The following is a 27,862-nucleotide window of genomic DNA, read 5'->3' as shown; positions in this document are numbered from 1 at the left end:
GTCCTTGGGAGCCTGAGGAAAGAAGGGGAGAGGGCTCATCTCCAGGAGGCTGGCTGGGGCCTGCCTTGCCTTGTGGGGGCACAGAGGATTCTCAGACCTCGGAGACAATGGCAGATGTGCTCAGTATGGGGATTGGTTGACCAGCATCCTGGGACTGAGTGATGCCCCACACCCACAGTGATCTTCAGTGTGGCCCTAGATTCTTAATCCCCAAAGGGAGGACCTGCTTGCACTGTGTAGAGGCCCCTGATCCTGGGGGCCTTTTCCAGGTGGAGCGCGGACCTATCAAGAGAGTCATGGCTGAAAGGCAAGGAAGGGTGGGGATGTGGTCCTGTAAAAGTCCAGAGAATTAGGATATCTGTTTAATTCAGTACTCAAGTGATCATTGTTAATGTTATGATTAATGCTGGGACCAGAACCATCCTGGGCAAACTAGATGGGTGGTCCCCTGACCCAGAAGCCACCCAGTGTGATGACCGTCCACAGCCTCTCTCTGCCTCTCTCTCCCCTGTACTGGCTCACTGCCGGTTTAGATGTTCCACTGTGCAAATGGAGAGAAAAGAACTTGCAAGAGGGTCCCGGAATGGTTGATGGATGCAGATGTAGCCATGAGCTCACACCTGTGTTCCACCTTAGTGGTGAGAAGGAGCCCCACTGGTGACACCCCTCAGCCCTCCTGCACAGGGACCGGTTTCCTGGAAGTGCCTGAGCCGTGCCGTCTGTTCTAGGACAGGCACCTGCAAAGCCACTGCCCTGAGAAAAGGACTCAGAGCCCCTCGGAGCCCTGCTGATGTATGGACCTGAAGGCCTAACGTCATAAATGCACCAGAGGGTCTCTTCTGCTGTCCACTGGCTCCACCTGCAAGGTTGTTCTCGGGTCTCAAAACAGCAAGCTGCCTCTTCTCGTGAGGGCCCTACCCCACGCTGTTGCCCTGTTTCCCCCTGAAATCCAGCAACGTGTAGGGCGTTCACGTCACCAGAGTCATTTTCCAAATGAACAAATTGTGTTTTCTTCTTCGTTGAACCTGATATTTGAGCCAATCTGTGCAGGCAATTTCCTCCTCTTTGTTTTGCTGACCCTGAGCACTCTCGCAGCCCCACAGTAATTATAGGGCCTCGCCCGCCGCTGGGAGTGCGGTCCTGTTCAACAACAGTGACGATTTTGCTGAACATGAAAAGAAAAAGGCCCCAATTCCCGGGTTTTGTCTCCCTTTCAGATTCTGGTTATTTACAAAGGCTTCATTTCAGTGTTGAGTTAGAATTTCTGGCGTCGCATGGGAAGCCATGGCCTGTGGCCTCTCCCTCCAGAGAGAGGCAGACGGCTCCCCGGGGTGTGTGTGTGAGGACAGCAGCCCCCCAAGGACAGGCTCACGTCACATGTCACACACACCCCTTGTTGCTGCTCTCCACGCATGTACATCAGGACAACACCGAGAATCTTTCCTGAGGCTCAGAAGGGGACAAAGGAATTATCATCTTGAAAAGCAAGGAGAAAGGGAAGGATGTGGCCAAGTAGAAAGGGTCCAGGACTGGGAGAGACTCTCCCGACACGTTTATCCCACCTTTTGCTCAGGGTCAAACACTTATTCAGCAGCCTTTCTGTTTTCTATCCATCCAACTGTCCATCTGTCGTCACCCCTCTCTTCTACCTGGCCCACAACATTTATTAAGCACTTAGTTTATTAGTGGTTATTATGAGCTGACTTGTGTTTTCCACAAAACTTGTATGTTGACCTCCTAACCCCAGGAGCAGAGATTGTGACTGTATTTGGAGACAGGGCCTTTAAAGAGGTAGTTAAGGTAAGATGAGATCATGTGTGTGGCCCTTAATTCAGTCTAAGAAGTGTCCTTCTCAGAAGAGATTAGGACAGAGACACAGAGGGAGGACCATGTGAAGACACAGGAAGGAGATGGCCACCTACAAGCCAAGGGGAGAGGCCTCAGAATGAAATCAAACTGAATGAAATACCTTGATCTCAGACTGAGAAAATAAACTTCTGTTGTTCAAGCCACCCAGACTGTGGCATTTTGTTCTGGCAGCCCTAGCTGACTGATATGGTGGTCTCTTCCAGGTAAAGGAGACCCAGTGATGAGTAAAGACGGCTCAAGCTGCTCAGAGCCGAGTGGCGGACCTGGAGCCCTGCAGAAGCACTGGCAGAAGGAGGTAGGTGGGCAGCTCCCAGGCTTGCCCTTTCTTTGCATCATCCATCAAACAACGCACAAGGGAAGGAAGAGTCTTGCTAGAGCAGTCAGAGGGGTGTCTGCAGGATGGATCCTGGCAGGACAGTGTGGCCAGTGACAGAAGCCATTTGGTGGCTTCACAAGACAGAGTAGAGAAATGTAAGATGGGACCTTCCCAAGGACACGCTAAGGGGCTAAGTTAATGAAGCAAAATTGATTACGATTGCGGGACCCTGGTTTATACTCATACGCATTGGTTATACATGAACACTGGTCCATATTTTTGACATTAATCACCAAGTGTTTATTAAGCAAAGAGCCTTATCCTTTGAGTGGGCTGATTCTGCTGTGGGAGACTGAGGGGGAGGAAACTAGGGCCTGTTCTTGTCTCAAAAGACCTGGTCCTGCCCTTGGGGACACTACCAGTCATGGCAGGGGAGATTCATCCATGAGAGGATGGGAGGGATGTTCTGGGAAATGGGTAAGTGCCAGAGCGAGCAGCTCAGACCACGGCCGCTCCATGGGGTCAGAGCCGAGGAAGATCAATGTGGGCTAGAGCAGTTCATTTAAGTAGCAATTAGTTATAATTAATCAATTATGTAATTGAGCAGCACTTAATTATTTACTGCCTTGTTCAGTTTTCCAACTACTCACAAATGTCAGCTTTGTTTTCCCAGCCAGAGCTGAAGCTCCCCGAGAACAGGGGTGGGTTCCTTCCTTGGCGTCCAGCGGGGCCAGGGTCAGATTCTCACATCTAAGGGCAGTGGTCTGTGGCAACAGAAAGCATGGGACCGTCACTCTGAGGTCAAAACTGTGGTTCTGCCAAGAAATGACTGTCGAGTGAGTCAGCCTTCCAAATAAATGCAGAACGTGAGGAACAAATGCAGCTTAGAAGGGGGCGTGGTTTTTCAACTGAACTGAGGCGGAAGGAGGGCCACTGGGAGCATTGGCCCTCTGGGGAATGAATGGTGACAAGTAACACTCATGATGTCTCCAGCATCCGAGGGGTGTCCTCACAGCTTCCCTGGTATGGAGTTGTGGGTCTTTTTGATGCTTCCTGAGGGATCCCAGGCTGACCCTCTGAGCTGACACCCAGCAGGTCCATGAGGTGCTCTGAGAGTTAGCACCAAGGGCTGGAGGATGTTGTACAAGCTCAGATAGAGGACTTGGGCTAATTTCACCTCACAGGCGTTTGGTGCTGTCACGGTGTTATTCTCTGGGAGCTGCCACTTGGAAGCCAGATAAAAAATCAAAGGTAATGCAATGAATGGCTTCTTGAAAATAAGTGTAGAGTATCCTAGGATTTTAGGCTTATCGGAGGCACTGCTAAGCCCCAGCCATATGGCAGCCAAATGAGTCTGAAGTTCCTTAAAGGACAGATTCCTATAGTTAATGCTTAATGGGGTCTTGAACTTTGTGGGGAAGTCCAAACAGAGCGACCTCCTAAATTCCAGGTTTCCCTGGCTGGCTCAGGTCTGGCTCAGGTCTGGCTCATTTGCAGAGAACAGTGGTGCCTCCTCTCCCTCCACGAGGTCAGTGGGTGTTATTACCTGTCTCCAAATGGGGCAGAACACCCCGAGACTTGCAGACTGATTGCTTTCATTAACTTTAATTGGATTCTTTCGCACGTGGAAAGAGAAGTGTAACCAGGGTTTAATTGGAAGAGCATCTCAGACCCAGGGTGACACAGGATTGCAAACATTAAAAGTGCTACAGCTGTGTTGGTGGGAAATGTTGAAGTCACTTATGTTGTTTGTAAGAATAGCTCATAGACTTGGGGATGTTAGGAAACTCTGGGCATGTCCAATTTGGGGATTATTTTTGTGCTTGTCCTGAAAAAAAGTAATGTGAAATCAGATGTGTGCAAGTGAAATTACAGAAGAGACCAAACACATTCCAACTGTGCCGTGTGCCAAAAGAAATCTACAGAAGCTGGGAGACCCTCAGTGTAAGTCCAGTGTCTGAGCTGGCCTGGGGCAGCATGCGAGGTCTTCTACGTTGGATTCCACCTTGTAAGCCCTCTCGACTCTGTTGCTTTGTAACTGTTGTGTCTTCTGCCTGAGATGTTCCTCTCTCGTTTTCCTACATGGCAAACTCCCACCCAGGCTTTAAGTCCTGGCTCTTATGTTACAGCTCTGAAGTCTTGGCCAACGGCTCTACAAGAGTTACTTCCTCTGTGCTCTGTGCTTCTTCTACAGAACTTTGTTCATTCAGTGAACACTCAGCAACCCAGGGAATAGAGAGCAGGAGAGGGAGAAAGAAGGGTCTCAGATTCAGGATTCCAAAATTGGTAAAGATACAATTATTTGAGGGAAGGTGATCTTTTTTTGTAATTAAAATATAGTTGATTTACAATATTGTGTTAGTTTTGGGCGTACACCAAAGTGATTCAGTTATATATATACTTTTTTTTCTGATTGTTTTCCATTATACATTATTACAGGATACTGAATATAGTTCCCCGTGCTATATAATAAATCCTTGCTACTTATCTATTTTATATATAGTGGTTTGTATCTGCTAATCTCATACTCTTAATTTATCCCCCCTACCTTCTCTTTCTCCTTTGGTAACCATAAATGTGTTTTCTATGTCTGTGAGGCTATTTTTGTTTCATATATAGATTCATTTGTATGACTATTTAGATTCTACATATATTTGTCTTCGTCTGACTTGCTTCATTTAATATGATAATCTCTAGGTCCGCCCATGTTGCTGCAAATGGCAATATTTCATTCTTTTTATGGCTGAATAATAATCCATTTTATATATATATAAATATATATATATACACACACACACACATCGTATCTTCCTAAACCAATCATCTATTGATGGGCACTTGGGTTGTTTGCATGTTGAGATGATCTTTTTAAGAAGCTAAGTCGGGACTCTGGTGTTTAATATGCACCTGTTGAGCATGAGGATAAGTGGACTGATTGATAACCCTGGGAACTGCCCACCTCTCCTTTAGCATCTGCTACTGGCCTCATGGAGATGGATGCTGGAGAAGTCAGGCAAACTTTGGCTGACAGCCTGCCCGGAGAGCGCCCAAAGAATCCCCAAGAACGGAGTGGTGCCTGAGTCGCTGCCATAGCCCTCTGTTCCTTTCTTGCATGCCCAGTCCTGAGCACTGGGCCCAGCACCGAGAGGGCATCAGGCAACATTTGTCCACCATGCCCTGTCTGCCATTCTGTATTCTTTCCCAGACTTTTCTTTTCCAGGACCTGCCCCTAGGTTCCCTCCTCACTCTGGGCTGACAATGAGTGTCTCCTCCTGGAGTGTTAAGTTTTAGGCAGATGTGCTGATGGTGGCACTGCTGAGCCCCACAAGGGGGCGATGGGGCCACGACGTCGTTTCATGCATTATCTTGTTACTGCTTCCTGGTCTGGGAGGTTCTGAGCCTCCTGCACAGCCTGGATTAGATAGATTTTCAAAGAAACGTCTCCAGCACGTTTTCCCACTTACCCCTCCAGGAGCCCGCTTTCATCTCTTTGCTCCCCGGCTGGCTTCCCCTCTGACCTGTGGGTGGCTCGCTGGTGCAAGAGGGCTCGACACTCACCTTCCTGGGATGTGATGAGCTTTCCATCTGGAGGCCAGTGCTCCTGAAGGCTCAAGTGCACGTGCAGGTCACTGGTGAGGAAGCCACTTCCCCCTAAAGATTGTTCTTTGATTTTAAAAATAGCCTTTTCCAATTCACATGAAGAAGTAAAACATCTCAGAAAAATTTTTAAAGGAGTTAACTGTTTCATCAGGGCTCAGAATGGCTGCTCAGATGGGAGATCCCATGAGATTCAAGGTTGGGCTGGCGGGGCTGAGGGGAGAGTTGGCACTGGCTGCCTACTCAGGTCCTGTGGGCACAGAGGCTGGCTTCCTCTGGTCCGTTTCAGACTGACAGACGAGGCACACTGGCAAATGCCACAGTGAGTCCGGGCACCCGGGCATGGTTCCCAGGCCTAGTCTGGAACATCACAGTGGGGTATGGAGGGCTTTGAATGAGATCATTTAGTCTGCACTATTCAAAAGGAAGGCCAGGGCCACAGGTGGCTACTGAGCACATGACATGTGTCTGGTCCACACTAAGATGTGCTATGTGCAAAACACACACACCAGATTTCCAAGACTTAATCCAAAGAAAGAATGGGCAATGTCTCATGAATAATGTTTCATGTTGATTACGTGTTGAGATGATCGCATTTTGAGTACATTGGGTTAAACACAACATACTATTGAAATAAATTTCACCTGTTTCAGTTTTAAGTCACACTTTAAAAAGTGTGGCTACTAGAAAATTTAAACTTATTTGTGGCTTGCATATTGGTCAGTGCTGGTCTATGTCCTCTAAGAACAGTGAGGGTGAGGGGACATGAGGATGGCCTTGAGCTGGTGTCAAATCTGAGAAGCTGGTTGGGGCCAGAGAACTTGAATACATGCTATGTATTTGAGGAGGGGGGAGAAATATCTTCCGGTAACTTGTCCTAAAAACAACTGAGGTGAGGTTTCCCTTGGAATATCATCAATCCCTCTTTTTTGGATCTGGGGCAAGTATAATATGAAGCCCAAATTTTCAGACAGAATTGGACCTTCTTCAGACCCTGTTCTGGGAGAGAACCCAGTTTAGTTGATCCACCTACTTGGGGCTTCATTATTTTGACTACGGTTGCCAAGTTGAGTTTCCCTGGTTGAGATAATCCATTCACAAAAATTCCCAAACCAGTTCTTCAACTCCAGCTGGCTAATGACCACAAAATGATTAATTGAGGACACTCGCAATATGAAATAAGACCTAGGCAGAGTTTACTAACCTAAGTTAAGCCTGAGCACACACAAGTAACTCTATTCACTATGTGCCTTGGGGTCTGATTTAATTTCCAATTGGTTTTTAGGGTAGAATTGATGAATTTCTTGGAGAAATCTCTCCCTCCGAGTTCCACCTTGTTCTTTGTCTTTTACTGCCATGCTTTTGTTTCCATATCATGAACACATCTTCTTCTGCATTCTGCATGCTCCATGCTCTGTGCTAGTCTGTGTCAGAAAAGTCACTTGAGACTTCTTGGTCCCACCAAACATGATTTTTCAGGAATATATGTATATTTAATTCAAATATTGGAATTAAATATCTTATGTATATTTTGTTATATTTTATATATATTTATATATTTTATTATATTTGAATTAAATATTTTATTATCACAGTGTTCACTCTGAACTTGTTAGTTATAATCATATACACTTCTTTGTGTATTTATACTAATGATACATTAATTTTAATAAGGAACATTAGAAACAGTTTAAATGTTCATCAGTAAAGGAATGTTAAAAAAATGCATTACCAGTTCTATGGAATATATCACATAACCATTAAAAAGTAATTAAAAATTTGTGCATCTATATTGCATGGAATTACCAATAGACTTTATATTATTTGTCAAGTTGCACTTTCTCCTCTCTTTCACCTGTTTAATGTTTATAATTTTTTACTTGAATTTTTTAAAAAATAAGACCTGTATGTACTAAGGTATACAACATGATGTTTTGGTATATATACACACATTGTGAAATAATTAGTATAGTCAAGCAAATTAACATATTCATCACTTCACATGGTTACCTTTTTGTGTGGATGTGGTGAGAACACTTAAATCTACTCTCAGCAAATTTCAAGTATATAATACAATGTTATTAACTATAGTCACTGTGCTGTACATTAGATCTGTAGAATTTATTCATCCTGTATAACTGAAACTTCATATTGCTTGACCAATATCTTCCCGCTTCCCTTAACCCCTACTCCTGACCCTGTAACCACCATTCTACTCTCTGCTTCTATGAATTCAACATTTTTAGGTTTCACATATAAGATAATGCAGTATTTTTCTGGCTTTTTTCACTTAGCATAGTGTCCTTCAGCTTCACATGCTGTCACAGGATTCTCTTCTTTTTTAAGGCTGAATAATTGTGTGTGTGTCTGTGTGAGCATATGTATATGTGTATATATATGTATATATGTGTACATGTGTATATATTTATATATAATGGATACAATTTTTTCACTCATCTGTTGATGGATACTTAAGCTGTTCCTTATCTTGAGTATTGTGGATAAGGCTGCAGTGAACATGGGCGTGCAGATGTCTCTTTGAGATACTGATTTCATTTCCTTTGGATACATACTCAGAAGTGGAATTGCTGAATCATATGGTAGTTCTATTTTTAATTTTTTGAGGAATCTCCTTATTATTTTCTGTAATGACCGTACCAATTTACATTCCCACCAACCGTGCACAAGGGTTCTCTTTTCTCTACATCCTTGCCAACATTTGCTATCTTTTGTCTTTTTTGATAATAGCCATCCTAACAGGTGTGAGGTGATTTCTCAATATGGTTTTGATTTGCATTTCCTGATAATTAGAGACATTGAGGATCTTTTCATGTATCTATTGTCCATTTGTAAGTCTTCTTTTAAGAAATGTCTATTCAGATACTTTGCATGTTGAGCTCTAAATATGTAAATTTTGGGTATTAACCCTACGATATTCAGGTGACCAAATATATTTCTGAAATGTATTTTGATCTTCTGCCACTGTTCCTGCCTCATAGCTCCCAAAGCCCTTGGAATTTCCTAAGTGTTGAGAGCGGTAAAGATGTCTTTTGCTATGTTGAGGAGGTGACTTTTCAAAAGCACTTAAGGGTGAGGGCTGCTTGCCAGTGGAACTAACCTTGTGATCAGAGGGTTGGAACTTTCAGCCCCCACCCCCTGACCTCCTGGGAGGAGAGTGGGCCTAGAGGTTGAATCAATTGCCAATGGCCAGTGATTTAATCAGTTGTGACTATGTAATGAAGCCTCCATAAAACCCCAAGAGAACAGGGTTCAGAGACCTTCCAGGTCAGTGAACATGTGATTTGGGGAGAGTGGCTCACCCCTTCCCCATAACTTGCCCTAGGCATCTCTTCCATCTGGCTGTTCCTAAGGTTTATCCCTTTATGATGAATTGGTAATCTAGTAACTAAAATGTTTCTCTAAGTTCTGTGAGGCTCCCTAACAAATTAATTGAACCCGAGGTGGAGGTTTTGGGAGCCTCTGACTTACGCTAGCTGGTTGGTCAGAAGTACAAGTAGCAACCTTCGACGGTGTCTGAAGTCCAAGTGAGGTAATCCCACTTGTTTATTTTGCTTTTGTTGCTCATGCTTTTAGTGTCATATCAAAAACAAAAAATCATTGTGAGACTAATGTCAAGGAGATTTTCCCTTTGTTTTCTTTCAGGAGTTTTACAGTTTCAGGTCATGAATTTAAGGCTTTCATCCCTGTATATGATACACTATAAGAGTCCAGTTTCATTCCCTGGCATGTGGACATAAAGTCTTCCCAAAACTACTTATTAAAAATACCTTTTCCATTGTTTATTTTTGGTGCCCTTGTTGAAGATTAGTTGACTGTACATATGGGGGTTTATTTCTAGGCTCTAAAGTCTGTTCCATTGCTCTGTGTCTGATTTTATGCTGGTGCAACACTATTTTGATCACTATAGTTATTCTGAAATCAGGAAATGTCATGCAGCCAACTTTGTTCCTCTTTCTCAAGATTGCTTTGGCTATTCAGGGTCTTTTGTGGTTCCTTATGAATTTTAGGATTGCTCTTTCTATTTCTGGGAAAATGTTGGAGTGTTGATGGGGGTTGCATTGAATCTGTAGATCATATTGGTCCTGGGCTTTCCTTTTTGGGGAGGTTTTATACAGATTAACTCGCCTTATTTGTTACTCATCTGTTCAGGCTTTCTACCTTTTCTTCATTTAGTTTGGTAGATTGTCTGTTTCTAGAAAATCCCCCCCCCCTTTTTAGGTTGTCCAATTTGTTGATGTATAATTGTTATTAAAGTCCCTTCTGATCCTTTTTTACTTATGAGGCATCTGTTGTAATGTCTGCTCTTTCATTGCTGATTTTCTCTAAGACTTCTCTCTTTTTTCTTAGTCTAGCTAAGGGTTTGTCAATTTTTATTAACATTTTATTTTTTTCAAAAAATGAAATCTTTTATTGATTTTTTTCTATTTGATTTATTTCTACTCCAATTTGTAATATTTCCTTCTTTCTTCCAACTTTGGGCCTAGTCTGTCTTCTTTTCTAGTTCCTTGAGATGTAAGGTTAGATTGTTTATTTGAGATCTTTTCTTTCTGGTTTTTGTTTGTTTGTTTGTTTGTTTGTTTGTTTTTTGTACTTTTTTGCTATAAAACTTCCTTAGTACTGTTTTTACTACATCTTATAAGTTTTGGTGTGTTGTGTTTTTGTTTTTTTTTTTTTTTTTGATCTCAAGATATTTAAAAAATTCCCTTTGATTTCCTTTTTGACTCAGTGGTTCTTCAAGAGTGTGTCATTTAGTTTTCATGTATTTATGAATTTTCCCATTTTCTTGCTGTCATTGATTTCTAGTTTCATTCCACTGTGGTCGGCAAAGATTCTTCGAATTATTCTATCTCCTTAAATTTGTGAAGGCTTGTTTTGTGACTTGTGATTTAGCCTGGAGAATGTTTTGTGTGCACTTGGAAAGAATGTGTATTCTGCTGTTGGGTGGAAAGTTCTTAATATATCTTTTAGGTCCATTTGGTCTATAGCATTGTTCAACTCAACTGTTTCTTTATTGATTTTCTGTCTGGATTTTCTATCCATTATTGCAAGTGGGGTATTGAAGTCTCCTGCTACTATTGTATTACTGTCAATTTCTCCCTTTAGAGCTGTCAATATTTGGTTTACATATTTAGGTGCTCTCTCTGATGTAGGGTGCGTATATGTTTGTAGTTGTTAGATCATCCTGTGAATTCACCTTTTTATCATTAAATAATGACCTTCTTCATCTCTGGGATAGTTTTTGACTTAAAGTCCATTTTGTTTTTCTGTCTTAAGTATACATACCCCTCCTTTCTTTTGGTTACCATTTGTGCAGAATTTCTTTTCCATTCCTTCACTTTCAGCCTATGTGTGTCCTTAAGTCTAATGTGGAGCTCTTGCAGATAGCACATTGCTATATCTTGCTTTTTTATCTATTCAGCCACTCTAAGCCTTTTGATTGGGGAGTTTAATCCATTTACATTTAAAAATAATTATTGATAGGTGAAGACTTAAGTATTGCTGTTTTGTTAGGAGTTTCCTATCTCTTTTGCTCTTATTTTATTCCATTCTTCTTCCCTTGCTATCTTCCTTTGTTATGTGATGATTTCTGGGTTATATTTAGGTTGTGTCTTTATTTTGGCTGCTTTTGGTTAGCTCTAGTGACACTGGTTCCTATTCAGGTGGTGCAAATAGAGTTTCCTTTTTTCCAGTAAGTGATCAGCAAAATGCCTACCATAGTGCCTGCCACAAAAGTTAGAAGTGATCTTTGATCCTCTAATTTGCTGAATCTCTTGTTTTGCTGCAGCAGAAACTGGAGTTGTGCAGTTAACCCTAAATTCTGTTGGGAGGAGAGTAACTCCCATCTTGAGTGGATTTGAAAAATTTTCTTTCCACAGCACAAAAATCATTGACCCAAATACCCTTCCTGCCTCATGGGTGGATGAGACAAGCAGTTGTCACCAAGGTATAGTTTGAGGGGAATTCTGACAACCATCCTATTAAGACCAGCTTTGACATGGGTCTTCTTCAAATATCCCAAAGTCCCACAATATAGGCAGTGTTTTCAGTAGAATTGTCCTTGACAGAGGTCTAAGCTAGAGCAAGTCACGAGCACCTTAGTGTGAGTTAGGTTATTGTGTTCTTTCCTCCTGCTAAGGCAACCTTTAGGGAACTATATGCTAAATAGATAGAATAACCCTTGATATATAATTAAAAAAAATAAACACTTAACCATGAAATAAGTATAAGAAGGTCCAAGAAAATTCTTGTTTCCCCTAGAATGATGACTTGGGTGATTTTTGAAGTATTTCAAGTATCACATTTGTTCAAATACATATTTTGGTGCTTCTGTTTTGTCAGTGCCCTGATTATAGCTTAGATTGGCTAATAGATCAGGGCTGTGGGGCATGAAATGGGAGGAGGGTATGAGGGATAAAAATCTGCAGAGGAGGCAGTGAGAACTTCACTGATGGTCCCTGGTGTGGGGGGGTCACTGGCCTCGAATTTCAGAACTTATGGGCTGGGCTCCAGTCCCTGTACAGCAAGTAGTCAGGGGAGGCAAACTTTTATCTTATTTCTCTTTGTACGTGTTGTGTTCAGTGACCTACGTTAGAACACCTGTTACTGATGTAGAGCTCATAAAGAGATCAAGTCTGCACAGCCTACTCCAAACAACACCCTTATTTCTGAACGAGGAGAAAGAATACAATCTGCAGAGAGATGGACAGAATCCCAGAACCCCTCTCAGTCTGTCGTGGGTGCAGAGAATGCATATCCCAAAATGTTCCTTGCACAGTGCCCGGTATATGGTAGACCTTCAGTACATTTTTCCTGATCAAATGAATAATTTTATCAATGGTGGTTTCAAGCCATATGGCATCCTTCTCAATCAGACATTGGGACAACCAAACCTTTTAATATTTGGCTAAATTTCTTGAAATGATCATAGATACCAAATATTTACTTATCTATTAGATTTTTAGAGCAGCATTCTTCATTCTAAAACCTCAGGGTGCATGTGAATAAAATTACAAATAATTAAAATCTTTAAAAAAAAACCCCATAAAAACCTTAAAAGCAAAAATGATATTTTATGGTTAATAAAGCTAGAATATAGGCATGATTATAATGCTATATAATCACGTATGTAATTATTACATAAATAATATATAATCATCCTAATAAACCATGCAATTTCAGCCACTCCTTCCCCTGAAGCTTCTCTATTTATAGGCGTGATGTGGTTGGCAGGGGGGGAAAGATAGATTTAGGGGAGGCTTGAAGATTAAGCACAGTGTGTAGCTTGGAAGGGCCCGTGCGGTTTACTAATTTAAGAGAATCTGCATCTGAACTGAATGAGGAAAACCAGCTTTGGGCTCAGAGGGGCTCTTAAGGGAATCACCTGGACACAGCGAACTGGTCCCTCTCCATCCCCCTCCCAGCTACCCTGCTTCCCGCTTGGGTGCTCATCAGACTCCCCATCTCCAACTGCACACAGGAGTGCCTTCCTCATCTCTGCCTTTTCACATCCAACTTAGTCCCTGAAGGCTCATTGCTCTCCTCCCCAGACCCTCCCACCTGCTGAGCAGTGCCAGTCACTGAGCAAGGTAAACCAGTTACACGGTCTGGGGGTTTCTGGCCCTTTGCTGATTGTCTGTGGATGCTGTTCTTGCTCCCATTAACCTTGAACTTTCCCCAAGGCTGGGACATGGGGTGGGCCCTTCTCTTCTCTGTATCTCTCTCATCCCCTTGTCTGTCCCAGGCTGAGGAGGGCCTGGTGGGCTTAAGCAAGGCAGTAGCCGTCATCTTGGGATGGAGACACACCTACTTCAGACAAGTCATAAGTTCCTTTGAGCAGTGGTTCCACGGTTAAGTGCACTTTAGAATCACCGGCAGGGCAGGTTAAACACGGCTTTCTCCTCCTTCCTCCTCTCTCTGCATTAGGATTTCTGATCTGGTGAGTCCGGGTGTTGACAATTGGCATTATCAAATCCCTATGTGATCACAAGTTTCTTGGTGATGCTGGTGAGGGGGCTGCACTTTGAGAACTGCTGGATTAAGGGAAGATCATAGGGGCCCATCATGGTGTCAAGACTGATGGCTTCCAACGTGAAAATGATAGTTATCACCTATGGCTGTAAGTGCTTTACTGTTTACAAAATGCTTTCTCATACATTCTTTCACAACCATCCCAGGCAAGAGAGGGGATCGATGTTGATTCTTGTCTAATGGTGGAAAGGTTGAGTGACATGCTCAGGGCCCCCAGATAATGAGCAGGGGAGCTGGGGTTTGAGTCCAGCCCCTTTCCCGTATTCTTCAGTGCCTCCCAGCATTTTGTCTTTGGATGAGACTTGTTCTGTTGGTTTGAATTTTCAGGGAGCTCTTCATCCAAGGATGCAGGCAGTGAAACAAAATGTTCACTAGTTTCCTGGAGGGCTGATTGCTCCACTAGTCCTCTAGAATCCCTCATCCCAGACTCTTCAGTCGATAAAGCACATCTTTCTCACATGGGAAGGGAAACCAGGCAGTCATTTGCAAGATGAAACACCCTGAAGTTTGGGCCCATCTCAGGGGCTGTTAGTAGCAGTGACGGTTGTCAGGGAAGAGAAAAGGCCCACCAAGTTTCACTGTTGCTCCCTGCCCCTTGTCCAGATGATCTGTCCAGTGACATCTCCCTGACCCCAGGTTCTGGAAGGCCATGGGCTTCAAAGTATACAGCCTGAGACCACATCTCAGGGAGAATTTACCCCACGTTCCAAGGGCCTTAGGTAATGGTGGAGTACACGGGAGTAGACATATTACCAATCTCACTGTCCACTTCAATCTGAACTTCACATTCTGTCCTCCTTTCTAACTACTGTTTGTAAAATCTAGTAGAGAGATAATCTATTTATGACAGATTTCTCTTTTCTGTTAGAATAGAAATGCGGTATCTTGGCAGATTATTGCCCAGGGACCCCTCCTGATAGCTTCTGCACCATTTACTCCCCTACTTGTTCAGGGAACATCCTGAGGTGCTCACGAAGCCTCTAGGTCACGGTCAGCTGCCTGAGTCTTCAGGTCCTGGAGTGATGCTCAGAAAGAAGAGCACAGCTGAGATCTGTGTTTTATTTTCTGGTTCTATTTTGTCTTACTTAGAAAACACCAGTAGCGAAAAGAAGACTGTCTCAGAGACATCTGTATTTTCAACAACGATGCTCATAACACAGAAGAAAATCTAATCAGCAGCTTCTGTGTTGAAGAAGAGAGCTTGGGTTGGAAATGATTTGAAATGCGGAAGCCAAGGCTGAGACCTCCGTTTTGGAGGCGGACTCTTGCATTGTTTCCTGGGCATTGATCGTATCGAGGACTCAGTGGCTTTAATTGTCACGGTCACACTGTCCCGTCTTCATGGTGCAATGGATGCTGAGCCATGCTGCCTTCAATGATGTCTTTTTTTAGGGCTTGTTTATCCTTGGGGCTCTGCGGGGAGCTGATGAGCCTTTCACGGGATGCGCATGCCTCCAGGACCGCGGCACAGGATGGACAATCGATGACCTTGTGGTCGCTGCCGTCCTGCAGAGGGCGAGGCTGGGGTTATTCACAGCTTGGTAATTGGCCCCTATGCTGAGATCTTCATCCTGAGCAAATGCAGGCATCAGGGGGGCAGTTACAGATCAATGCAGGGGCGCTGAATACACAGGCCCCAGAAAAAAATACCAAAATCAAAAATGGATTTGTGTTTAGCGTGCATTGTATATCCTGGTCTGGTTATGAATAATTTAGCCTTCCCCAGGCTGAATAGACTATATTTAGCAAGCCTATTTTGCTTATAATATGTCCTCTCCTTTTATGAAGCAGCATAAAGCATAAGAGAAGTGCTCAGAATTTGGGGTGACTTCATTCGGTGGGAGCAGGAGCGTGGAGGCATCCTCTTCGGCAGTCCCAGGCTTACTGCGTACTCCTGGGATGGACAAGGGCAGAAGGCTCTGGGTGCAGGAGCTGAAAATGGCCTCTGGAGTGTCTCTCCCTGATTGGGCAGGGGACAGGGCTACTCTGCCTTTGTCACTGGTGGCTCCCAGCTGGGTCATCTGTCCACGAAAGGGGAAGCGGCAAGGGGAGAGGGGAAGTGGCAAGAGTTGAGGGGCCCGAGAGGTTTTACTTTCCTTCTGTACTGTTACTTCCCAGCAGGACGAGGGTGGCTGCAATTTGAGGGGGCTTTAATAGATTCTGTCCAAAGGTGGAGGCAGAATGAAGGGAACCCACAGGGGATAATGCAGATTCCCAGGGCAGGAACAGCAGGGCTTCTTGCCTCCCCTGGGCCTGAAAAAGCAAGGGTAGGGAGCAGTTCCTCCACCCAGAAAGGGAGGGCTGTGCGGACAAGGTGTCTAATGGGAGTTGAGGCTTTGGTTGGGGCTGAAACTTGTACTCTCCTCCCTTTTCTCGTCTCCTGTGGGTGTTCCACTATTGACCAAACCCAGTAGAAAGCCAGAAGCAAGGGAGCCCCTCATGTAATCCGTGGAGGTCAGCCTCCCAGGGAGACAGAATGGAGAGTGGATCTGGAGGAGCCAGGGGAAGATCCCAGTGCCCCCTGCAACACCTCTTGTAATGCCATTCCTGCTGCAGGCGCACCGCACTGTCTCTAGGAGGTACCTAGTAACTTGCAAACCTCTAACCTTGGGAAAGTGATGGCTTAGCCATTCATAACAAGTCCGAGATGGCTATCAGATTGGTTGGCTATCAGCTGTCTGAGGGATGGAACATGGGACAGGTACATTTTTATGGGTAAGGTGAACACAGTAGCAACAAGAGGCTAATGGTTCAGGCTTGGGGGCTCAGCGAGAAGCAGTCAAAGCAAGCTCTCCACTGGGCGCCTTTGTCTGTGTAACTGCTCTAGGCACCCGAATGGTGGTGGGAAGGGGCTATGGGGGAGGGGGTCTACAGATATGGAAAATGGAAGTCACCAGCATTGTTTTAGGGCCTGCCAGACTCTGAGGTCCTTGGGAGGCAGATACTCAGTCCCACTGCTGACTGCCAGGGGTATCCCAGGAACTCATCCCTAAGTCCGTTTTTTCAGAATGTAAAACATATTTCCTTATAAATAGCAATTCCATGAAAACTGATTAAGATTCTTGACTGCTCCTCAAAAGTCGATTTAAATGCTAGGTGGTAAGTACAAGGGCGTTTGTTAAATTATTTTCTGTTTTTCTTTTCTGTATGTTTGAAATATTTCATATGTAAAAATAAAACAAATTAAAAATTCAATTTAATACATATTATTTTGACCTCATGTCATGGGAAGAGGGTCAATGGAGGTGAGGGAGGAGAAGTTAAAGATGGAAGGGAGGATAAATTAGGGGCTTGGGATTAACAGATACACACTACTATATATAAAATAGATGATCAACAATGTCCTACTGTACAGCACAGGGAACTATAGTCAATATGTTGTAATAACCTATAATGGAAAAGAATCTGAAAAAGAATAATAGATATATATTTATAATTATATAAATAATATATAATGTATTTATATATATATATATAAATTACTGAGTCACTTTGCTGTATACCAGAAACTAACACAATATTATAAATCAGCAATACTTCAATGAACTAAATAAATAAAAGAAAAAAAAAGAAGAAAAAATAAAAAAAAAGAAGGAAGAGAATCCTCTTTCCCTTGATTTCTTTTTGGGCAAAACTTTGAAACAGGGTATAGATATGTCCTTGGCTTCCGCTCACATTCCCTCTTGTAACCTCACCCAGCTGTCACCTCATCCGCTGTGACAATCCCACAGCGCCAGTCAGCCCTTGAACACAGTGCTTCCCTGTTCTCCCCCCTTCAAAACTATAGTGTGGCTAGTCTTGGGGAGTGGTTAGAAAGTTCTTCAATTTCCTATTGATGCTCAGTGAACTGTCTTAAAACTTAGTAGCTTAAAACAACAGCCATTTCACTTGGTCACACTTCTGAGGGGCAGGAATTTGGATAGGGCTTAGGGGGACGTATCACTGACAGTTTGTGTGTGATCCGTGATGTCTGGTTTCGACTGGAAAGGCTCAGGTGGCCAAGGGCTGGCTGGGCAGCTCAGCTGGGCCGTATGTCTGGGGCTCTGCTGCTGGCGGCCAGCTGAGTTCTCTGGTTTTCCTCCATGTGGCTGCTCCATGAGGCCAGCTTGGGCTTCCTCACAGCGTGGTGGTCTCAGAGTAGTTTGGTGTTCAACTTCTCCCAGAAGAATTGGAAGCTGCTATCCTTTGAGAGGCCAGTCCAGTTACTGCAGGGTCACGCTCCCTTGTGCTGTATTGATAAAGCCAGCCCAGATCCAAAGGGAGGGGAATGAGATGCCACCTTCAGTGAGCAAAGTGACACACGTGTAACAGTGGAGGAAGGGAAGGAATCCATGGTGACCACCCTTGGAGGCTAAATTTCCCATAAAAGAATCAGCCTGGCTTAGATCTGTCCTGGGGTGAATGTCACTAGCCTTATGTGGAATTAAGAAAATGGCTGCAAATTCCTCTCCTTGAATCTGGGTTGGCATGTGGCTGTTTAACTAAAAGAATTTGGTGGAAGTGACTCTGGGGGACATCAAGGCTAGATTAAAAGGGCCACGAAGATTCTGCCTGGTTCTCTCCAGACTCTCAGTTGAGGGGAAGCCAGGTGCCCTTGTAAGTCTGATCATCCAGAGGCCACCATGCTGGAGAGACCACGTATAGGGGTATCCAGTCTACACCGCAGCTGAGCTTCCAGCCAACAGCCAGCATCCACTGCCCTGTATGAGTGACCGTCTTGGACGTCCAGTCCAGTGAGCCTTCATATGACATGGCCCCAACTGCCATCTCTCTACAACCCCAAACTTGGTCCTACTGAGAGACCCCAAGTAAGAACCCCTCAGATAAGCCCTTCCCAAATTTCTGACCTATGAAATGGTGAGAATAATAAAATGGTTATTTTAAGCCTTTACATTTTTTAGGGGGATTTGTTATACAGCAATATCACTGGAACATCTCATAAACTTCCTGGAGGTATTTCCATTTAAGCTATTTCCATTTGCAGAATTGAAATTCAGCAGAGAAGTAAAAATCTGGGTAATGGGGTAAGGATATTTGAGCCTGGAGGAGGTTCAAAGTCAGATTCACTTTGACCAAGAGTCTGGCTTCTCTAAGTAGCTCCTACTTTGCACAAACTCTTTCCTTCCTCCAGTTATGAACCCACAGATGATCACAACCTCTAGGTAAGATGGGTGCCACTTCCCTTTCTGAACCCCAGTGCTCTTGTCTGAAAAAGGGTACAGATACTTCCTTGAGTTCCTGTGAGGTAACTTTAAGAAATCATCTAGCATGTTGCCTGCCGTATAATTGTGCAACGATTTATTGATTTATTGATTTTATGAATCTGAGAACGTACTCATTCAATAATATCAACTAGTTTTGAAATCTTATGTTAGGTGCCAGGTTTCAGGGGGTTCTTCGGAGAAGAAATTGTACAGAGGTATCTCTTGATTAGTTTATGTCCAGTGTCTGTACCTACTAGGTCGCCTCATATTAGGGATGGAAAAAGAGAGTAAACAGTCATGGGTGGAGGAAGAAATTTCATTCCTAAGGTGTAGTTTCATCTGATCTCTCACAAGGAGCACAGGGCACAGAAGGTCTCAGGGGTTCCACGTCAGGAAATGTTTAAGATTTAACATGGTGATTAGGAAGATGCATTTGAGGGGGTCAGAAAGCCTGGCTCCAAATCCTAGATTTTCCATGTATTAGCTAATGAAATAGTGATAATCATAGCCATTAACCTCATGTGATTATTGTGAGCCTTCAAGTTGAGTGTCAGGCACATTCCAGTCCTTGGTCTAGACCACCCAGTTCTGCTGCTGATGATATTATTATATTATCATTGTCATTACACTTAACCTTGAAAACTCTACTTAGACAGGTACAGGCAAGTTCCGGGGCTAGGCTGGTGAGGTCTCGAGTGGGAAGCATAGGCAGTTTGTCCTATAGACCAGGGGAGATTTCTAGCTGTGGAATGACCAAATCAGGCTTCATCTCCCTCCCTTTCTTCTGCTCCCTCTGCCCTTGCTTTCTCATTTCCTCTCCTCTCCCCTCCTTTAAAATGATGACGGTATGTTCAAGTTGTGCAAATCAAAGGAATAGATTAGAAACAGGAGAATAAATGTGCTTAGCAGACCCAGGAAATCTCCAGGGGATTAGAATTGATTACCCAGCATGTAATATACAAAACCATCATTTTTCTGCATGTGGTGAACAATGGGAGCGAAGTAACCTCCCATTCCAATCCTCCTCATCTGGTGGGGTTTTTCTCAGTGATGTTATGGAATCATAGGGGTGAGCAGGCACAAGCTGGGCCACCTCCCAGTGGCCTCTTTTCTGGAACGGTTGGCGTCAGGGGAAGATCAGAACCCTTTCCAGTGAATTCATCTATCTGGTTTAATTTGAAGAAGACCTTGCCTGTCCTGGGAGACGCTGGGACCTTGGAAAGTTGTGTAGATGAAAAGATTGATGCTTTATAACTGAGGCTTATAAAATATATCCTGTTGCCTTTCTCCATGTGAGGAAGGACCTCTTTATGTGGGCTCTGTGTGAGCCCCACATAGCCCCATTGTCATCTGGGATGGCTCTGGTACTGGATTTCTCTTGATTCAACAGGGCCAAATTTACTTCAGTATTTGGAGAGCCTTGATTATAAGATGGATGCAGGTTAGAGAATGTCATTCAGGCTTTGAGCTTTGGAGTTTTGTTTTGCAATTCATTTTAGTTTCAGCTGAGATTGGCCATGAGAACTTGGCTTTCGTGAGTTCAAATCACTGTAGGGAATGAAGTCACCATTTTGGTTAAGCTGCTCATCCATCTATCTGGAAGGGTAAGATTCTTGTTTTCACCTGCTGCTCATCTTTTTTCATCCTGAAGTTGTGATTTATTTGAATAAAGGGATGACGGTAACATGAGCTGCCAGCCTATATGATGTCTTTGCATATATTAGAAAGAAGCACCCTTTCAGAGCATACGTAGCATGTTAAACTCATGACTCAGGAGTGAGCATGGCCTGTACTTTAGCCCCCTAGTTCTCTCCTGATCATGGAGGATTTGAGCAGTGCCCAACTTGCACGTGTAGATGTGGCAGCCTGCATGAAGTGAAAATACGTTATAATAGGCTGACTCAGGGCTTCAGAAGAGTAGCTGATCCTGGGTGGCCTTTCTGATTTAGTGGTTTCTGATAAGTAGTTTAGAGTTTCTGATTTAGGAGGTCTGAGGTAGGACCCAATAATTTGTATCTCTAGTAAGTTCCTAAGTGATGCTGATGCCCTTGGTCTGGGGGCCGCATTTTAAGAGCACTTCTCTGCAGTGTAATTCCCTGACCCAGATTTTCCCACTTCCAGGCATTAGTTATCTGATTTGCTCATCAAAACCAAAGATGTTTTCTTACTTAGTGGTGTAGGTTAGTCTCAAATATATGGCTTCACTGGAACTTTCTGGAAGAGGGTCCCTCTGGCTTTTTCTTAGCAGTTCCCTCTGCTCTAGGAGAACATTGATAAGCTTGGTGGGTCTGCAGCACCTCAACCAGCTCAGCCATCAGCATGAGAGTGGAGTTGAACCAGTTCTCTTTTTTCCAAACCCCTTGGATCCTTCATAATTCTCTCCTAGAGTATTGTTTCTTAGACTCAAATGTCGCCTGCTCAATTTTAATCTAGAGATCTATTTTTCATAGTCTGTAGAAAATATTCTCTGCTGTTTTTTCTTACCTAAGTGTAAAAAAACAAAACAAAACTTAGTGTACTAGGAAATTTTGCAGAGACAGTTGAATACTTAGACAACTTAAAACACACGTACACAGACACACACGCACGCGTGGCGATGCAAGCTTTAATGGGCTGATTGGGCACTTGCGGTGGAGCCAATGAGATTTAGTTTTGCTCAACCAACTTGGAGTTTGGTTATCGGTGTTATGACACTCCCTCTGGGCCATGAAGAAGTGAGCCTGGGATGCTCATTTTGGAATGTCATGCTCCTTCACGGTCTTGGCAATGGGCTTGGTGTGCTTTCAGATGTCGATGGCTTTCCCACTGACACTTTGCAGGACCATGGGGCATTTTTTAAAAGGTTGAGCACCAATTCCCCACATCTCGTTAGTGGCAGCAGTTGCTTTATCTGTGAGAATAACTGTCCTTCCTAGCTTCTCAATTTGTCAGCTGTACAGTGATTTATTACCTTCCAAAGCTGCAGTAATTGTATAATGATGCAAAAATAATGACAAGCCATTCTGATAAACTTTATTACCTGTAGCATCTTGTATTCAGACTGCATTCCAGCATGTTCTATAGGATTACAGAGCACACCCCCATGGGTGACGGCTAGTAGGGAGGGCAGCTTCTCAAGCCTGAGAGGAAAACAGAAAAAGAAATAGGACTCAAACTTCCTGAACAGAGGCTAAGAAGAATTGGTCTGGGATGAGTTGATTCCATCTGGGGAACACATCAAATAGAGTTAGCTTCATTTTTATCCCAAGAATGTGGTATTCACTTGACTATTTTAAATTGGGAATATAGAATTGGCCCTTAAAAATCTTTAATGAAATATATATTCAAAAGAATGTATATTAATGGCATGCAGTTGAACTCCCATTTTTAGCTTTAACCCCCACCTTTAGAACATCTCCTTTTTATCAAATGACTAAGCTTTCTGCTTTCACACAGGCTCAGACACACCTTCACTTGAGCTGAGTTGTAAGGCGTTGGATGATGTTCTGGGGCTAAGGGTATAAAGGACTCAAGAAGGCGGTATTAGGAAGTAACTTTCAGATTTGCTTCTCATTTTGGAAAAATATATGAAGTTAAAATCTCTTTCATGTGGAGTTGAGAACTGAGATACAAAATCATAATCAAGTGTGGTTGTTAAGAGAGTTCTTTTAGAAAACAGAACTTACCTAACTTGGGTCTATGGTTGGAGGGTCAGGTCATCAATTATTTTCCTGAACCAAAGAGTAATGAGGTCCCTTGTGGAGCTGACTGTGGAGGCAAAGATAATGGATAGGAGTCTTGTGCTGTCTTCCGTCTCCTTTCAGACCACCTGCCAATGACCTCAGGCAATACCTGTTTCTTTTATGACGGATTCTCTTGGGATTGTACCAGGGGGCTTAGGCCAAGTCTGTATCCTGAGTGTGGGGCTTTGAAAGTGAGGAAACATAGGGATTATATTAGAGGACAGATATTGCCAGTGTTGACCAGCGTCCACTTTTCTCATCTCCACAGGCTTGCAGTTGGATTGCATTTCCCAGCCTCTCTTACGGTTAGATGGGGACACATGATTTGCTCTGGCCAATAGAATGTAGATACTTCCAGGACTAGCCGTAACAATCTCCCATTCATGGTCCTCCCCCCTCTCCCTCCGTCACCAGCCACTGGAGAAGGTGGGTGCAAGACAGAAGGATTGTAGATGGAAGTGGCCTTTGAAGGTGGAGTCACTTCTTAGAGGAGAGACTCCTAGGATTCCACTGGACTGTGATGTGAATAAGGAATACATCCTTTTTTGTCTGTTAAAACATTGAAACTTCAGAGTTAACTTGTTAGCATAGCATAATTTATCCTATTCTGACTTCTTGGCTCTGACAATCCATGGAAGAAGTTAGTTCTATGCCCACAGCTATACCTGAGCCTCCTGGAATCTGGCCACGGTCTTTCTGATTGACCAGGGCTGTATTTCCTTCTTCTGAGTTCTCAAAATTGGGTGCATCCCATTTCCCCACCAAATTGTGACAGTCAAAATATCTCAAGACATCGCTAAATGTCCCTGGGATGGGGGCAGAAGCACCCCTAGCTGGGAACCACTAGGCAAGTCCCCAGCTTGGGACATTGGGAACATGAGTTTTCTTCTCTTTGTGGCCAGAGGAATGCCTTCCTGCTTCTTTTCCCTACTTCATGCCATGGCTTCCTGACTGCCCTAACTTTGTATTTCCCTCTCATAGTGTAGAATGGTGATCAGAACTGGTCACCCAGCCAGGGTCTACATTTCTCAGCCTTTATTTGCCTCTAGGTGGGTCCATGTGACTGAGCTTGGGTCCTAGAAGGTGGATGGAAGTGATATATGCCTCTTCTGGGCATGGCCCATAAATACTTCCCATTTGGCTCCCCATGTCCCACCCTCCCCCATCTGCTGGCTGGAGGTATGTGCCCAGAGCAACACTGGAGGTTACATGGTGTGGATGGCAGGCTTCACCTCTGTTAATGGGGTCCTGAATGATTCTGTGGAGCTGACTGTCTGCTCCTCCCACCATGAGAGAGACAATACGTTTCTAATGTGTCAAGCCTGTAAGATGTCAGCGTTTGTTTATTACAGAAGCTAGCATCACTTAAAGATGATAATCACTTTTTAACTGTTGGGAAAATCACTTAACTATTCTTGCCTCAGTGTTTTCATCTATAAACCGGGGATAATAAAAGTTATTATTACTTAGGGTTGTAATAATGAATAAATGAAACAAGTCCACATAAAGCACTTAAAACAGTGTCTGGCCCGTAGAACATTCTTACTAATCTTATCTATTCTTACTGTTAATTAGAATAAATAATTGCCATCTGCCTGAGCTCGATTATGGGGAAAAGACTTTTTGCTTCAAAGCAATTTCCTTTTCTGATCTGTGGAGACTTGCAGGGATCCAGCTGGGACCCAGCTATAAGAGAAATCTCTTGTGTAGCCTGGCTTAAGGAAAATCCAGGTGGGCACAGGGGCGGGGACTGCATAATCAGTCTCTGGGGTCCTGGCTGTCCACAGGCTTGAGAGGCGCTGTGGCTGTGGGCATGGGAGAGGCATCCTCCCCACGCAAACATCTGATGGCCAGGCCGTGCCCGACCAAGGCACCGGTGGACAACTGGCCGCAGTAGGGCAGGAGCTGGGCAGTGGCTGCTCAGGCTGTGTGGCAGCTTCCTTGGATTCTTCACCTTCCAGCAGGGAGTTAGCAGGCTCTTGGTCCTTGCTAAGCTCATTCCAAAAATCAAAGGAGTAAAGCATCCTGCCTCCCCTTTAACAACCTTCATTCCTGCTTGGCTCAGCCGTTTCCCCACTTGTGAGACCATGGAATGGCCATTTTTGCCTCAGTGGCTGAGCTGGGGTGGGAGGACATCACTTTGACTCTGCATCACGCCCCACTTTTACTCGCTACCATTTTTCTGTCGGGATGCGTCAGGCGCTCTGGGGGGATCTGTAGTGGTCCTCCCGGTCTTATTGAGCTAGGAGATGCACTTGGGGAAGGCTTCGCTACCTCAACGTTTTGGCTCCATCTGTACAGGCTGGGGATTTACTGAGGTCAGCAACGGTCAGATGATCAATAAAGCATTTCAGATAAAACTCCACTTTTGCCTCCAGCAAATTCCCAGCGTTACTTTGCCTTTGTAAACAACATCTTAAGCAATGCTGATTGTAAATCATCTCCAATGCATCTTTACATCCCTCATGCCGTTTGTTCTCCCTAATAATTTTTTTTCTTTTTTTTTTACGGAAGGCAAAAAAGAGTGTTTGTGCCAATGAAGAAACTGAAGCCCAGAGGATTTGGGTGACTTGCCTGAGGTCACCGTGAGTTAGGTGGGCACAGATGGACTCCCAGGCTCTCAGCAATGGCCTGGGGCATTTGCCCCTGCCCGGCACAGTCTCCAGCCTCTCAGTTAACTCAAGGCTTTCTCCTGACCTGGCTCTGGGCCCCCTGTGTGGCTGATGAGTGCTAACCGGTGGGTGGGGTGCGGGCAGCCACAAGTTCTCAAACATTGTCGGAGCTGAAGGCTTACCTCACCTGCTGTCTGGGCAGGCTGGCGGGTGATCACATGTTCCTCTGGACCCAATTATTGGAGGAAAAAAGAATATTTCCTGTAAATTCCTTGAACTCCCCTCTAAGCAGCCTATAGGCAGAGGTAAACTGAGGCTGGGTCTTGCCCCTGGAGGGAAAGATCCGAGTGCGTGTGGATGGGCCGATGCAGCATGACCTGATGCTGACTGTGTGTGTCCAGAATTTCAGCTCTTCAGGCTTCTCATCAATCAGAGAGAAGCGCCTTCCAGCCTGTACTTAGTGCAGTGACGTCAGTGACCTCCAGATGTGGTGATGGACGAGGGTGGCTGGAGGGCATTGCCCCATTTCTGGGCAAAATGGCAGTGAGAAAGTGAACCACAGGGCACATCGCATCTTTAGAACAGGCCTGAAGGATGCAGGAGGCGGGGCTGAAGGTCCCTTGGAATTCTTTCACCAAACCCTACAGACGTCTCGGGGGAGCCAGCGGGGTTCCTGCATTAAGCAAGGATTTCTCTAAGGTGCTGGTGGGCGAAGGGATGTATCCAGGGGTTGCAAGTACTGGGACCCACTGTCGTACTTGAAATGTCTCCATCCCTTACCCCAAGCTCTCAAGTCACCTTCTGCAGAAGACAGAGGGGAGTTGCTTAGCCGCATGCACACATGCCAGAGCAGGTCCAAAGCGAGCAGAGGGGCACAGTGCTGCGGACCTGCTGTGGGCGGGAGGGCAGGCGTGGACGGCAGGCAGTGAGCTGCATCTCGACTGACCTGTTCTAGGGTTAAAGGTCTGCTCTGATGTCACTTAGGGTTCATGTGCTGCAGCCAGCTCCTGGGATCACAAGAGCCAATTGTTAACTTTTCAGGAATTTGCTGCATTCATTGATGTCTTCCTGAGAGTTTCCAGTTGGTCATGGTGGGGATATTTACACCATGAAAACCGGCAGTGCTCCACCCAGCTATGAAACACTTACCAGCCCATCCCCATGCAGGGTTCTCCCGAAGGACCTTAGTGAAATGCTGATATGCCCAGACTGTGCTGTGACTTACACATTGTGGCTTCCAGGCAACCTCTCTCCTGCCTCGGTGTGACCTAGGTCCCCTCTTCGCTCTGCTCTGACAGGTGTGCTGCAGGCTGCCATGGGGCACCCTGCAGGGTAGGAATTCTCTGTCCCCCTCAGCAAGGGGAGAGGCTGGTCCGCCTTCAGGTGACGGCTGTGATTCCTCTTCTTGCTGCTTGTCAGACACACATGCCGAGCCGCTCTGACCTCCAGCTCCTCTTGTTCTTTCCTCCATCCTGGCCCTGAAGCTGATCACTGCCATCTGCTCAATCCTCCTCCTTGCTCTTGGGGCGGACCCTCCGCTGGGCCAGCATACGCTGCCCAGGAGCCCACTGGGCTGTGTCAGGAACCAGCATTTGTTGCATTTGGGGATCTCCTTTTTGTTTAACTTTCAGGGCTCAGCTGATCTAAGGGATGACCCCTAATTTCACACCATCCTCTTTAGCCAGCCTTCCACCTGGGTGCTGACTGCATGCCAGGACCTGCGATGCACGCCTTGTCATTCCAGGTGCTTTTCACAAGGGCCCTACGAAGCAGGCATGGCTGTGAACTCTAGGCCACTGATGAGGAAGGGCGGCCAGCTGTGCCCCCGTCACGCAGCTAGTAAATGGCAAGACACAAACCCAAAAGCAGGTCGGTTTCGTTTTAAAGCCCAGGCTCATAACAACTCTATTTCAATGTCTCTCTGTCGCAGGGACAGGCAGGGAGATGCCATGACGGCCAGGAGTGAGGCATCTGCAGGGTTTGGAAGCCTGCAGTAACCGGTGCAGTGGTAGCGGTGGCCCAGAGGTTTCAGAGCTGGTTCCCTGCGTTTGGGATGGACATCGAGTAGGAAACGTACTTTCTCTCTCTATTGCTTTCTTTTTGTATTAGTTTGCTAGGGCTGCTGTGACTACAAACTGGGGGGCTCAAACAACAGAAATGTATTGTCTCACAGCTCTGGAGGCTGGAAGTCCAAGATAGAGGAGTAAGTGCAGCTGGGGTCTTGTAGGGACACAAGGCAGAGTCTGTTCCAGGCTACCGTTCTGGCCTCTGGTGGCTTGCTGGCCACCTTTGGTCTTCCTTGGCTTGTGAAGGCGTCACCCAGACCCTGCCCTCATCTTCACATGGCATCCTCCCTGTGTACACTTGTTGGTGTCCAGCTCTCTCTGTTTCACAAGGACACCAGTCAGATTGGATTGGGGCCCACCCTAGTACCTCATCGTAACCAATTATAACTTCAATGACCCTGTTTCCAAATAAGGTCACGTTTTGCGG

General features: G+C 44.9%; 1 protein-coding gene across 13 annotated transcripts in view; it reads left to right on the top strand.

The window, feature by feature from the left end:
* The window catches only part of LOC123614968 (uncharacterized), a 501,406-nt gene that overhangs the window by 128,178 nt on the left and 345,366 nt on the right, over nucleotides 1-27,862 (top strand). For all 13 annotated transcript variants that reach the window (XR_006722484.2, XR_012499259.1, XR_012499260.1 and 10 more), the window contains one exon: nucleotides 2,073-2,164. Coding sequence is in view for 3 of the 13 variants with exons in the window: in XM_045511900.2 (XP_045367856.2) it covers nucleotides 2,073-2,164 (92 nt within the window). In the remaining 10 variants the exon portion in view is untranslated. The remainder of the gene's footprint in view (nucleotides 1-2,072; nucleotides 2,165-27,862) is intronic.

The sequence above is a fragment of the Camelus bactrianus genome, chromosome 15 (genome assembly GCF_048773025.1).
Source record: "Camelus bactrianus isolate YW-2024 breed Bactrian camel chromosome 15, ASM4877302v1, whole genome shotgun sequence".
NCBI lineage: Eukaryota > Metazoa > Chordata > Mammalia > Artiodactyla > Camelidae > Camelus > Camelus bactrianus.
The sequence above is the reverse complement of the archived record's forward strand: the minus strand, read 5'-3'. Positions and strand labels throughout refer to the sequence as shown.